At 30.5% G+C, this 16,522-nt stretch overlaps 1 protein-coding gene across 3 annotated transcripts in view; it reads right to left on the bottom strand.

Moving 5' to 3' along the window:
* LOC145260393 (ankyrin repeat and EF-hand domain-containing protein 1-like) overlaps positions 1 to 16,522 on the bottom strand; it is a 140,827-nt gene that overhangs the window by 55,318 nt on the left and 68,987 nt on the right. For all 3 annotated transcript variants that reach the window (XR_013864281.1, XM_080118350.1, XM_080118349.1), the window contains one exon: positions 7,283 to 7,509. Coding sequence is in view for 2 of the 3 variants with exons in the window: in XM_080118350.1 (XP_079974476.1) it covers positions 7,283 to 7,509 (227 nt within the window). In the remaining variant the exon portion in view is untranslated. The remainder of the gene's footprint in view (positions 1 to 7,282; positions 7,510 to 16,522) is intronic.

The raw sequence follows: 16,522 nt of genomic DNA on the forward strand, positions 1-16,522 counted from the left end.
TTGCATTTTTTTTAAATATTTAAGGAACGGGTAAACAAAAATCCATGAAACTTTGAGAAAGTGCTTACAATACTATTCAGCTACTCCTGTTGGAAAATAAAACTATTCAAAGCAGTATTAGCGAAACTATGGAAGAAGATAGGAATATCTGTATATTTCAGTGTATCAAGTTATTAACGAGGTTGGTAAAAAACACAATACACCCATAACTTGTTTATTGAAATAATTTTCAAACATTAAATGAACTAGGAAAATGCTAACTACATATCAATTTCTACGTTGACATAATTAGTAGAGGATATGCGAACCTTTTTTATGAATGATTGTAAAAGACCTTGGTCCACAGAATTAGTCAAATTTGTTATTTCGTCAACATTTATTCCTCGCGATACCTATTGGAGAGCATCCCATAACTCATCTTTGCTCTTAAATTGGCGTCTATTTGCAAATAGGCGTCACTTCATGATACTCCAGAGGTTCTCAGTTGGGTTCAAATCTGGTGAATTCGCTGGCCACTCCATCTTCCGTAGCCCGGAGAACCCCAGTTAGTACAAATACTCTTTGCCTTTGTTTGCTGCATGCGAGGGAGCATTATATTGCATAAAAATAATGATTCTTCTGAACGTCAACCTTTGCTTGTTCAGCTATGCTTCAAAGTGCTCCTTCAGAAAAGCTATGTAAGGATTTGACGTCATTTTTACGCCTTCTGAAACTCTCCATGAACTAACTACAGTACGAGGGGCGTGCAATAAGTGATACCCCTGACCCACTTCCAGTTGTCTGATCTAGCTGAAATTTTGCAGGTGTAATGATTTATATCTCTACGGGTTATGTGGCAAATTACAGATCTAAACTAATTGTGGTTTCTGTTTTACAGGTGTTTGAACTGAGTAAGGTGTGAAAGGAGCCTGTTGAATGTCGAGCAGTGATCCGGTTTTTGTATTTGAAAGGACACACACTACAGGAGACTTTTGATGAAATGAAAGAAACTTATGGTGATAATGCCCCATCATACGACCTTGTATAACGCTGGCATCGTGAATTCAAACATGGGCGGAAGTCTGGGGAAACAGCTCTCAGATATGGTCGCCCCCTTCTGCTATTGATGAGGCATCTATCCGTCAAGTTGAGGCTGCCATTTTTGAAGATCGGCGCATTACTATTCGCCAAATAGCCCAAGATGTCAAGATTAGTACAGGGTCTGTGGAAACTATCATTCATGACCATTGCATATGCATAAGGTGTCTGCCAGATGGATTCCCAGGTTGCTCACACAATTCCAGAAGCGAGAACGCGTCGAGTGCTCGAGGATGAATTTGGAGATGTGCCAAGAAGATGAGTCAAAGTTTTTCAAAAGACTGATTACACAGGATGAAACCTGGGTCCATCACTATGATCCCGAGACCAAAGCCCAGTCAATGCAGTGGAAGCACTTGGACTCTCCACCTCCAAAGAAGGCAAGGGAGAAGCCCTCCGCTGGCAAGGTCATGCTTACAGTCTTCTGGGACCAGGACAGAGTAGCGATGAAAGATTTCCTGGCCAAGGGTACCACAATTACAGGAGCCTATTATGCTTCACTTTTGAGGAAATTAAGGGAAGCTATCAAACTCAAGAGGCAGGGAAAGATCAGCAAAGGTACCCTCCTCCTGCAGAACAACGCTCCGGTCCACAATTCGTATGTCGCCAGATCAGAAGCACGGGCGTGTGGTTATGAAATCCTACCCCATCCTCCCTACTCTCCTGACCTTGCACCCTCTGACTTTCATATCTTCCCAGCCATGAAGTTGTTTTTGAAAGGAAAGTGTTTCTCAGATGACGCAGCCTTGATTTCTGAAGTCACGTCGTGGTTAGAGGACTAACCTGGGGGTGTTCTACAAAAACGGTCTCCAGAGCTGCATCAAACGATGGGAGAAATGCATAACTCTGGATGGTTCCTATGTAGAGAAAGACTAATAACTGTGCCAAGTTTCGTTGCTTTACTGCTATGGAAAATGGGTCAGGGTATTACTTATTGCACACCCCTCGTACCTCCGATAATCCCAGTCCAAATCATTATACCACCACCACCTTGTTGGTGCCTTAAACGCTGATGATGATACGTCCATCTAGGACACATCCTTTGATCCAGCCATCTGGGCCATCAAGAGTGACATGCACTTAATCCGTGAACAAAACTTTGGAAAAATCCGTTTTCATGTCATGCTCTGCCCATTTAAATCGGTTTTGTATGTGATATTGCCTTAATGGAGGCTTTGTCACAGGCTTAACAGACTTTGCCACTTCTTTCATAAGGCAACATTGAGTATTTTTTTTTAGACATTCTTCAATCCGGTTTAGTCAAAGACTTCTCGACTTGTCTGCCCAGGGTTCTTAACAACTTCCCGTTTAATTTGGAGTAGAGAACGACATGAAGCAACTCTAGATTTACCTTTATCAGCTCTCTTACGTACTTTTGTAGGGTTCTTAACAAAGTTCTTCACAATTTGATGGTACCTTCCTATCATTTTCGATATTTCGAGGGTAGTTTTACCGTTTGCTAGCTGTCCTCTTTTCAAAACTACTCAAACCACCGTTACGACCCATTTTATTGACGAAACAAACTGCCTTGTTAATAATTTGACACACCTCAAATACCGTGGATTCAGCAATTACAATAGCAAGTTATTTACATTGCGCAGAACAGTATGAAAATTTCACAATACGCGCAGCTCAGCATTACTAACGTTTCTGAAGCTTTTGATAGGAAACTACCGGTACGTTTCTGAAACTGGTAAAAAAATGTTATCTCGTTAATAATTTATACGCAGTGTGTGTGTGTATATATATATATATATATATATATATATATATATATATATATATATATATATATATATATATATATATATATATATAATTGGTTCGGTTCCTGTTTGAAAGCGTTGGTAAATAGGGAATTAAATAGAACACGCATATAAAATACGTTTTGAAGTTATCCAACGCAAGATCTGTTGATCTCAAAGAAAGATTAAACCTATACAATATATCAGATGATGTGTGCAGAATAGTAGACTTCGATAGTATGGCCAAGTTGAAAAAAGGGACGATTCTTAAGTTAGTGGATGTAGCGCAGTTGAGGTAGAAGGTTCAGTTCACAGGGGAAAACCGAAGAAAACGTGGGGAGGGATGGTAAGAATGGATCCGAGAGAAAGTGAGAGCAATAAAAACCTGTCAAGAAAGTTAGTTTAGAAGTAAAGTTTTGAAAGCCGGTCAATATGCCGGCGGCTAAGATGTAAAAAGGACGATTACCCGAAAATGATGATGGTGATTATTATTATTATTATTATTATTATTATTATTATTATTATTATTATTATTATTATCATGGCAATGACGATGATAGTGATGACGATGATGGCGATGATGATGATGATTATATTATTATTATTATGATGATGATGACAATGACGACGATATTGATTATTATGCTAATTATGACGATGACGATTATTATTATTATTATTATTATTATGATGATGATGATGATACTGATTATTATTATTATTATTATTATCATTATTATTATTATTATCATTATTATTATTATGATTATGATGATCATGATGATTATCAAATGAGGAAAGTTATGATTATGATGACGATGATGATCATGATTACGACGACGACGACGACGACGACGACGACGATGATGATGATGATGATGATGATAACGATGACAACGACTACAGTAGTGCTGATGCCGACAGCAAAGATGATGATGATGATGACGTTTTCGTTTATTTTCAAATTTTCCCATTTTCTTCCAAGTGGCCATTTTAGAAATTGTTTTCTTCTACAAAAGTGAAAATGTCTTTAGATATATTTGTTCACCTTCAATGATTTCATTTTAACAAAAAAAATATTTTATTTTATTTTTTGCAACGAGCATAAAATAATCAAGCATAGGTCATCAAAAAATATCCAATTTTCAAAACTGATCTGTGATGGCGTCCTCCAAATGTTAGCGCTGCAGGCAAATGGTGACGTGTTGAGATGACAAAAAATTTATTGTGAAAGATTGTTTTCATTCTTATGTCGAGAACAAATGGCGAACACGACTGGAAATTTTGTATTTTGTCGTTGAAAAAGATATAAAATAAGAAAAAAACAAAAAACCAAAACAAAAAAAAACCAAAAAAAAAAAACCAACAAAAAAAAACAACAAAAACAAAAAAAAAACAAAAAAAAACAAAACAAAAACAAATGCATAAAATGTATTTCGAAAATAAAAATTGGAAAATATTTGCAATTGATTTTCGTTTAAAATTGAAAAGAAATCGTCAGAAAAAAAAGCCGTAAAAGTAAAGAAATGGAAAACGTATTTTAAAAAGATTCCTCGATTCTATTTATGCGTTTAATAATGAAAATTCCATTTCAAATTTAAGCATGATAGACCAACGAAAATGCCATTTATAACCAAAGCACGACAGACTAACGAAAATGCTATTTCAAACTTAGGCGTAACAGACAAAGGAAAATGTTATTTCAAACTTAAGCATGACAGACATATGAAAATACAATTTAAAACTTATGTGTGAGAGAACAAACGAAAATGCTATTTCAAAGTTAAGCGTGACAGACCTACGAAAATGCTATTTTAAAATTAAGCATGACAAACTAACGAACATACTATTTTAAACCATGACAGACCAACGAAAATGCTATTTTCAACTTAAGCATGAAAAGCTAATGAAAATGCTATTTAAAACTTAAGCATGACAGACGAACGAAAATGCTATTCAAGTTTAAGCATGGCAGAACTGCAAAAATTGTGAAAGCTTAAATGTTATATTTAGACAAAATGTTATAAAATCCCAGGAAAATATTAAATAACTAGTTGTATGTAGGTCGTTCCAAAAGTAAAGCCTCCTATTTTTTAAAGAAAAAGTTGAAGAGCTACGAAGACGGCTGTGGTACCAGTAAAATAATCGACCTTTGATCACCAGAATTTATTTTTGTACATAGTCACCATCATTCTTAATGCCCTTTTACTAGGAATTCAACGGCATATCTCTGCTTCTGATACACGTCCATGGCACAGGTTGCTTTCTTAGAGTCCCAAATTGGAACACACTTTGAGTCTCATACTAGAACAGTGCGATGAAACTTTCAGGCCATGAATGCATAAGTTCAATCATCATAACAATGCCATTTACGATCATCTCTGATCCATATCAATAGGAGGTGTTCTTTTACACCGCCACTCATAAAGCACCATATCGTTCTGTTATTAAGTTATTTAATGAAAAAATTTTAAATAACTATAATTATTTGTTACTAGCTGGGTTATCCGACGTAGCCCGGGATAGAATGATGATCAACGAGTGTTTCACACTCCCATATTTTTTATTATCATCGAAATCGATAAAATCACCCATTTTTCAATCAAATTGATTGCCTGCTCTAATTGGGGACCCATCACAATGCACCTGGAGGAAGCTTCACATGCCTCTCGCAGTGACTAAGTATATTGTAGTCTACATTGCACTGTAGAGAACCTACTGTTGATTTTATAAGAATATTTTTATATATAATGGCTTGCATTAAAGTTTAAAACGCAAAAATCAATTATCATGCTTCAATTGTGCTCTAAACAGAAACTTTTATTTCGAACGCGCCCTTGTCATATAAAAACACCTACTGTTGATTTTATATGCCTGGCGTTACTGCTTGTGCTGTGATAATGGATAAAATTAAAATTTTAAATGAAAAAAAATCAAGTATCATGGTGCAATTGTGCTTTAAATAGAAACATTCATTTTGAATGCGCCTCTTTCATATCAAAGAACCTACTGTTGATTTTATATGCTATGCTTTTCGGCTTGTGTGGTAATACAACTTCTCAAATGCACTTGCGATGTTAGGCTGTGTAAGGTGTTAACTTTAGTCAAAATCACCTGCTCCTTCTTCTAACGGATTATTTAGATTATCGATTATCGATACTTACCGAAGACATAAAACCTATTTAAGAACACTAATAGGCACACAAAAATTGACTCAGCCGTTTTCGAGTCCATAGGGAACGAACTCGCAGACACACAAACACACGGATACACAAACTTTCTTTTATGTGATAGTAGAGATTATTGTTTTCCCAAAGAAATAAATATCCGCAATTGTTGTTGTTGTTGTTGTTGCTGCTGCTGCTGCTGCTGCCGACGACGACGATAAACCTGTCGGCCACGGGTGGCCCTGCCAGGAACCAGATTCCAGACAAAATAATCCTAACATTATCATGTTATCACCACGATGAGGAAGGTTTAAACTTTACAGGGCGTGACGTTGCAGTTCGTTAGTTGATCTAGCCGCGGTTAGTATGAATAAGCGAACTAGCTTTCAAGCCAAGGCTTAAAGTTAGCAGTAAATTGATTCTGCTGCCGGCTGTGAGGCGAAGAAAAACGTGCAGTGGAAGATTTCAAGTAGATTGTGTGGAACATTTCTTGGACTTATCTGTATATATTATAAAAGTAAACTTATGTGTGTAAGGGGTGGGGGGCGCGTATGTGCGGGACAGTCTCTACCAAACTACTCTGTCAATATTTTGTCTACGGACTTGAAACTTGATATATAGGGAATTCGTACCAGTGGAACAAATTCGATTTGATCTTTAGCTGATAAAAATAGCTGCTACGGAGTCAAAAATGAGAAAAGTTGGAACTTGGCAGATGTAAGTGCTCCCATACGCACGCACAAATATACATTTATACGTTTAAGTCTTTTAATTTGGAACGTTTTCATAGGCATATGGACTTAGCTCAGGTGGTAGCAAATAAGGCTGGCGAGCTAAATGTTTTGGTTTCAATTCTAGCTAATGGCACCCAAGTCACTCTCTCTCTCTCTCTCACACACACACACACACGCACATATTTTTAACTTTTTAAGCCACTATTATATATTATATATTGGGTACAATATTATAATAAATAGAGTATTAGTCATATAATTAATACAAAACCTGCATGAATTAAAATATCATATTTAAGTGGCCTGCTAGTCTTAAGTGTAAAGTAAGCAACTCCCAGTGCATAGCGCCAATATTCCAATATCTATTCTTTAAAGTTTATATTTTCTGAACTTTCGATTGGCTGAATTAAAATTTCTGCATTAAGACTTTTATCCAATCAGGAGTTGATATTTTTTTTTTAATTTAAAACTTGTTTTTTTTGCGGCTGATTGAATAAAGTTCAATAGGCACTTCAACTAGTAAATAAAAAAAAAAAGAAAGAAAAAGGGGTCAACTTACCGTTCCTGGTTTCTGTCTGTAGTTTGGCACCGGAATCGATGAGGAACTGGACGACCTCAAAGGCTGAACTTTCGATGGCCCTCGTTAGGGGCGTACCCCCATTTAACGATGGGGCGTTAATGTCGGCACCGTTTTCGATTATGAGTTTGACTACGTCCAACTGACCGCCATGACAGGCGTGGTGCAATGCTGTCCACTTGAAATTGTCCATGACATTCACGTTGGCCCTGCAAACAATCGTAACAATCGTTTGAAGTGAAATTTATCGGTTTTAGTTTTAGTGCACCCCAAAATAAAAATGAAAATATAAACTATTAACAAAGAATTCAAGAATTTGTCCATGTGATGTATGAGACATATCGTGTATAAGCATCATCATTGCAACTTGGATTTGTCGATTTATGGAGTGGCAATAATGTAAATTCTATCTATCTATCTATATATATTTCACTAAATAAAATAGATAACTTTTGTCTATTGTTTTAATTTTTATCCTTTTCAACTTCACTTCTGGCGAGAACTGGCTGATGTACTCACCATATTTGTCGTAAGTTCGAGTACTTTCCAATCCTTCTGAATTCATCGTCAAGGACAGATTAATCTAACTGGGTTTTAACATATATATATATATATATATATATATATATATATATAAATATATATATATAATATATTTGTAGTCATTCACATACAGTCCTGTTTCGTTGTATCACAACTCATCAGTGCCGATAAAGTAGCACCTCTCCCAAGCCAAGGATTGGACCTAGAACCATCGCGTTGACTGTCAGCAGTTCCAAATATATGGGAGTTTCTCCATATATTTCAAATATGGGGGTTTCTCAGTTATGGTGCAATTTGGAGTGCTGGTCGACCTGGTAGAGGACCTCAGACCTGGTAGAGTGCAAAGGAAACATCAATTCTGTTAAATATGTTTACATATTACATGAAAGACTCCTACCGATATTCTCAAGTGATAAAATGAACCAAGTTAATTTATAGAAATGAAGCTCGTTGTCACTCTGCTAGGGCGACACAGCATTGGTTAAGCCAAAATGGGATTAATAAACTTCCATGGCCAAGTCAGTCTTCGGATATGAACCTTTGGGGCATATTAGATCAGAAGCTTTGGAAAAAAAAGCCATCTTCTACGTCTGAACTTTTAGTATTTATTGCATCAGACATGGCAAGAATTCCTCAAGATAATATTCGTTATTGATCAACGCCATGCCTAGAAGGGTCCTATCATAAAAACAGCAAAGGTAATGTCAACGAAGTATTAGTTATTAAATTTGTGAGCATTTATTTTTGATTTTTTTCTATAAATTTTATGTTCACTGTAATAAACTGTTTCTATGCGTGTCTATTTTTTCTGTCATGTCTGTGTATATTTCTTTTATTGGTTAATTTTAATAATTTCACAAACATTCTAGGATGTGAATACTATTGGTAAAGTTTATCTTGTTATTATTAGTTTTTTTATAGTTTTTATTAGTAATGGTCTAGTATTTCAAGTTTTCGTTTATTATTCGTCTGTTAAAGCAGATGTGCTGTCAACTAAAATCTTAAGAAATTGGGACAAATGGCAGGAATACTGATTAGACAGGTGGTTAAATATAGAACTGTTTTCGGAGCGATGCATGGTTAATCTCATCGACAAAGTGGTGGTAGTAAAACCTATGTATATGTTTCAACCTTTATATATATATATACTAGCAAAAGTACCCGTCGTTGACTGGGTTCAAAAACATCCTACAGAAAATGGACTGATTTATTAAAGTATGATAGGTTATGAAAAGGAAGGGTTGTAAAGAGATAGATGCGAATTTGGGGGTATCAACACAAAAGCAAAATATGATGAAAGTAAAAATAAAGTAGATAAACCCCATAATTTATTATACCATACCTTTTCACACTGAAACACTTATTACAATATTTTGTGGATCTATATTAAAAAAACCTTGTTAAATTTTGTGACATATTTCCATTCTATGGAGGCCAGGCGCGAACGAACACACTATAATTTTATTATACCACATTTCTTCAAACTGAAACATAATTATTAAAGTATACTTACGCAGATAGATATGAAAAGTCTTTATTAAAGTTTGTGCCTATGTCAATTCTATGGAGGCCAGGCGCGAACGTAGACCCCACAAATGTATTATACCATTCCTATTTAAGTTAAAACATACTTATCAAAGTATTATTATGTCCATCTATATAAAAAAACTTGTAAACGTTTTTTTTTATTAAATTTAATTCTTTTTTATTTCCATACTTTGTGGACCAGGCGTGAACGCAGACCCCACAATTTTAAGGAACCACCGTTCTGCCAGATCGAACATACCCATTCCTGTGTCTCGATACATCTTCTATCATTATATGTGATCAGTTTTTTTTTAAATAGTCAACCATATAGGAGCCTATTCGTGACCACACACACACACACACACACACACACACACACACACACACACACACACACACACACACACACACATACACACACACTCCATTATATTCCATCTAAAATATATATAAATTGTTCAATTGTTAGAATAATCTATCCCTGACGATGAATCCAGAAGGGTTGAAAAGTACCCGGACTTACAACAAATATGGCGATTATATCAGCCAGTTCCTGCCAGAAGTGAAGACCGTCATTCACAAATAGGAAAGAATTAACAATAAAATTAATAGACAAAAAATAAACTAGAATTAGCACTTTGTTATTGTTTTTATTGACGTGTATTAAGAACAAATCTACATTTTGCTTTGTATCGAACACTTATTGCACCCACAGCATATATCTATATATATATATATATATATATATATATATATATATATATATGCTTATATATATACTAATATATATATATATATACTAATATATATACTGATATATATATACTAATATATATATATACTGATATATATATATACTAATCTATATATACTGATATATATATATATATACGAATATATATATATATACTAATATATATATATATACGAATATATATGTACTAATATATACATATATATATATATAAATAACGATATATATTCTAATATATATGCATATATATACACCAATATATATATATATATATATATTGGTGTATATATATATGTATATATATAACTAACGATATATAGTCTAATATATATATATATACACTAATATATATATTATACTTATATATACTAATATGTATATATATATATTTATATATATATAATAAATAAATATAAATAACGATATATATTCTAATATATATATACACTAATATATATATATATACTAATATATGTACATTGATATATATATACATATATATACTAATATATATATACTGATATATATATATATGTACTCATATTAATATACTGATATATGTATACTAATATATATACTGATATATATATATATATACTAATATATATATATATACTAATATATATACTGATATATATATATACTAATATATATACTGATATATATATACTAATATATATACTGATATATATATATACTAATATATATATACTTATATATATACTGATATATATATATACTAATATATATATACTGATATATTCAGGCAAACATTATTATTATTATGGTTTTTATCATTCGTAACTATATATTTCACTTCTATTTTTAATATTTTATCTCCACGTGATGATGAGTCAAGAACGAATCAAAAGCGCTCGTGTGAACCATGGAACATTTTTAAATACCTTCCATCTTGAAGTTAAAACAATCTTACGAAAGATCGAAAAAAAATTAAAAAAAGAACCATTAAGAAAGGTATCTCTGTTGTTGTTAATAATGTTTGCCCGAATGAAGGAATTCTGCCTAAAAACACTAATAATGATATATATATATATATATATATATATATATATATATATATATATATATATATATATATATATACTGATATATATACTAATATATATATATATATACCAATATATATATATACTAATATATATACTAATATATATATACTACTATATAAACTAATATATATATATATATATATATATACTAATATATATATATACTAATATATATATATACTAATATATATATACTAATATATATATACTAATATATATATATACTAATATATATATAATAATATATATATATATACTAATATATATATATATACAAATATATGTATATACTAATATATATATACTAATATATATATACTAATATATATATACTAATATATATATATACTAATATATATACTAATATATATATACTAATATATATATACTAATATATACTAATATATATATACATACTAATATATACATACTAATAAATATATACATATATATATATATACATACTAACATATATATACATATATATACATACTAATATATATACATATATATACATACTAATATATATATATATATACTAATATCTATATATACACATATATATACATACTAATATATATATACATACTAATATATATATATACTAATATATATATATATACTAATATATATATACTAATATATATGCATATATATACTAATATATATATACTAATATAAATATATACTAATACATATATACTAATATATATATATACTAATATATATATACTAATATATATATACTAATATATATATATACTAATATATATATACTAATATATATATACTAATATATACTAATAAATATATATACTAATATATATATACTAATATATGTATATACTAATATATATATATACTAATATATATATATACTAATATATATATATATACTAATATATATATATACTAATATATATATATACTAATATATATACTAATATATATATATATGTATATATATACTACTATATATACTAATATATATATACTAATATATATATACTAATATATATATACTAATATATATATACTAGTATATATATATATACTAATATATATATATATAATAATATATATATACTAATATATATATATACTAATATATGTATATACTAATATATATATATACTAATATATATACTAATATATATATACTAATATATATATATACTAATATATATATACTAATATATATATATACTTATATATATACTTATATATATACTAATTTATATATATAGTAATATATGTATACTAATATATATATACATACTAATATATACATACTAATATATATATACATATATATATATATACTAATATATATACATATATATACATACTAATATATATATACATACTAATATATATATATAGTAATATATATATACATATATATACATACTAATATATATATATACATACTAATATATATATACATATATATACATACTAATATATATATATACATACTAATATATATATACTAATATATATATATATACTAATATATATATATACTAATATACATATATATATACTAATATATATATATACATATATATATACTAATATATATATACTAATATATATATATACTAATATATATATATACTTATATATATACTAATATATATATACTAATATATATATATACTAATATATATATAGTAATATATATATATACTAATATATATATACTAATATATATATATACTAATATATATATATACTAATATATATATACTAATATATATACTAATATATATATATATACTAATATATATATATACTAATATATATATATACTAATATATATATATATACAAATATATATATATACTAATATATGTATACTAATATATATATACTTATATATATATATATACTAATATATATATATACTAATATATATATACTAATATATATATATATATACTAATATATATATATACTAATATATATATATACTAATATATATATGTATGTATATACTAATATATATATATACTAATATATATATATACTAATATATATATATACATACATATATATATACATACATATATATATACATACATATATATACATACATATATATATATATATATATATATATATATATATATATATATATACCTTAAATAAATAAATAAAGATTTTTGGTAAACAGCAATACTATAAATAAAATGAACACATCAACAGCAAGAAAGCTGCATAAATCTACAGTTTTTGAAAAGAAGCTGCTGAAACATTAAATTGTATTGTAACGAAGAATCTGAACACCGAATTGATGAAGATGTTATACCGCAAGTCCCAGATTAATGTACTTTTTCCCAATGCTCGATTTAGAAAAAAATGTGTGTGTGGGGAAGCGTAATATCTGTTTTGTTCTCATGATGACATCATCCCGGGGATCACCTTCCACTTTAGGTGATCATTACGATATTACAACCAAAAGAATGTGTCACATTTACCAAGTCTGGACGTTTTTGTCCTGACAGCCATCGCCCCCTTCCTCCCCGCCCCTGCACAGGCAAACAAAGAAGCCATCTTGGAAGCAAGTCACATCAACCAACGACGGTCAAAAGACTCTTCGTTAAACAACGGTTCCGGTTTTGATGAGCGGTCAATTTATAATGGTGGTTGCAGTTTCACTGTCCTTTCTTTATCCAGAAAAAAATATCAGAGGTTGAAAGGGTAGATGCCGACATCTCTTGAGCAGTCATATCTCTTTTATTAAACTGTTTTGATTTTGCAGCCGTAACATTGAAAGATAGCTCAGAGATGAGGATGGATGTCATCGCTTGATTTATTCTGTGGCTGACTACCCTCAGGGTAATTATTCGGAACTCTTCACAAAGAACTCATTAAACAATAAAAATCCTAATTAAGGGTCGACTTTTTTCTCTTCAGAGTTTTATTTACGATTGATTCATCTTTTTTTCTGTTTTTTTTTTTAAATCTTTAAATTATTTTCTATACGTTTTCCTTTTCTTTCTTTTCTTTCTTCCTTTTCTTTCCTTTCTATTTCTTTCTTTTCTTCCTTTTCTATTTCTTTCTTTTCTATTTTTTCCTTTTCCTTTTCTTTCTTCCTTTTCTTTCTCATTTTTCTATTTCTTCCTTTTCTATTTCTTTCTTGTCCTTTTCTATTTCTTTCTTTTCTTTCTTTTCTATTTCTTCCTTTTCTTTCTTTTCCTTTCTATTTCTTTCTTTTCTTTCTATTTCTTTCTTTTCTATTTCTGTCTTGTCTTTCTTTTCTTTCTTCCTTTTCTATTTCGTTCTTTTCTATTTCTTTTTTCTTCCTTTTCTATTTCTTCCTTTTCTATTTCTTTCTTTCCTTTTCTATTTCTTCCTTTTCTTTCTTTTCTTTCTTTCTTTCTTTTCTATTTATTCCTTTTCCTTTTCTATTTCTTTCTTTTCGTGCTTTTCTTTCTTCCTTTTCTATTTCTGTCTCTTTTTTTATTATTTTTCTCACTCTTTTTTCGTAGCTAATCATTTTTCCCTTTACTTTTACCATATATGGACAGGAGCTGCTGGAAGCACCTTATCCTGCCTTCACAGAGTTCAAACGTAGTAGAAATACTCTTTTCTCTTCCCTGCAACCCCTTTCCCACAGAAATGACATTGCGAGCCTATGTTTGCTTTATCGTTTTCATGGCAAATGCTCGTCTGAGTTCCAATCTATGCCCCCCCTTGCAAAACCCACGAAAAACACTCCTCTAGCTGAGAACACTATCAATAATTTCCCCCACTCTTTATCTGTGCCTAAACTTAAATATAAATTCCATGAACAAAGTTTCTTTCTTAGAACTGCACGCCTGTGGAACTCTCTTGCGTTTGCTACTTTCCAACTGACTACAATATGGTCGTCTTCACGTACAACATGAACAAGTTCTTGATAAACCATCCTCTTAAGTAATTCAATTTACCAAATTTCGACCACTAACCATTAGTACGATACGTTGTAAAATTGTAGAAATAACTTTTTAAAAAATAATAAAGAAAGAGAAAAAAGAAAGAAAAGAGAAAGGGGAAGTAATAAAGCGTCTACAAAAATGAATAAAAAAAGAAAGACTCATTAAATCTTATCCTCGAATGGTTTCCGGGCCTTGATAAGTCGTGACTCCATTGTAAAAAAAAAATTAATTAAAAAATACCCATTCCTAAACTAAACTTTAACCCATTTCACTTATCATGATATCAGAATAAATTTGGAATAAAGTTCAGTGAAAAAAAAGATGTATAAAAATCATATTGTATTGAAGTTGTTTTTTTTATATCCAATAATTTTATGAATTGAGATTAAGAAAATACCTTAACAATGATGCGTTATTTGAAATCTAACAGTTCAGCAATGAATGAGTGTTCGTATTCCAAATTTAAAAAAAAAATTCTATTAGAAATTCGAAATTATTTCCATTCTACGAACTACTGTTCTTATCTTGAGTGTTATTTTTTACAACATTTCAGCCGATATAACCTCTGACCTTCTTTATATGTATCTAACCAAACCCGAGAACCTTTCTCTCGAACTTGGAAATCTTTTTGTCGAAATCTGGAATCTTTTGATCGAACTCTAGAATCTTTCTGTCAAATTCGGAAATCTTTCATTTGTAAGAGAGAAATAGCGAAAGCTAAGACAGATTATACTGAAACTCCCCCCCCCCCAAAAGAAAACGCATCGAAGCACAGAAATTAGGAATCCATGATTTTTGGAAAATCTACAATAGTGTAGTAAATAATGGGCAGTCAACGATTCCCCCACTATAAAACATTTATAAGGTTGCTTGCCCAGCAACCGAGAAGGCTAACCTGCTTGCCAGTCGGTTTACCTCAAACTCCACATTGGACCCGGCAGTCCACCCCCTCCTTGACTTTCCTTTGCGGACAGAAGCCACACTAGGTGATTTGAAAATCACCCCTTCTTAGGTACATGCTATCATAAAAAACCTAGACACCTCAAAAGCATGTAGACCAGATCTCATCCCGGCTGTGCTATTAAAAATATGCTCCGCTGAAGTTGCTCCAGTTCTCTTCAAACTTTACAACAAATGCTTTAATAAATCTTGCTTTCCTGACTGCTAGAAAACCGCTTCTGTGGTGCAAGTTTTCAAGAATTTTGGCGAAAGAACTGAACCACTAAATTATCGCCCCGTTAGCCTTCTTCCGCTTTTCGTCAAAATATTTGAGTCCATAATAAATCAAGCTCTAGTCCATCACCTTACAGCTGCTAAAATCCTGGCCGACAAACAATATGGATTTAGGCAAGCCCGTTTTACCGCAGATATCCTAACTGTAATCTCTGAACGTATATACTGT

Source organism: Euprymna scolopes, chromosome 36, assembly GCF_053919585.1.
Source record: "Euprymna scolopes isolate OS-2025 chromosome 36, ASM5391958v1, whole genome shotgun sequence".
NCBI classification, from domain to species: Eukaryota; Metazoa; Mollusca; class Cephalopoda; order Sepiida; family Sepiolidae; genus Euprymna; species Euprymna scolopes.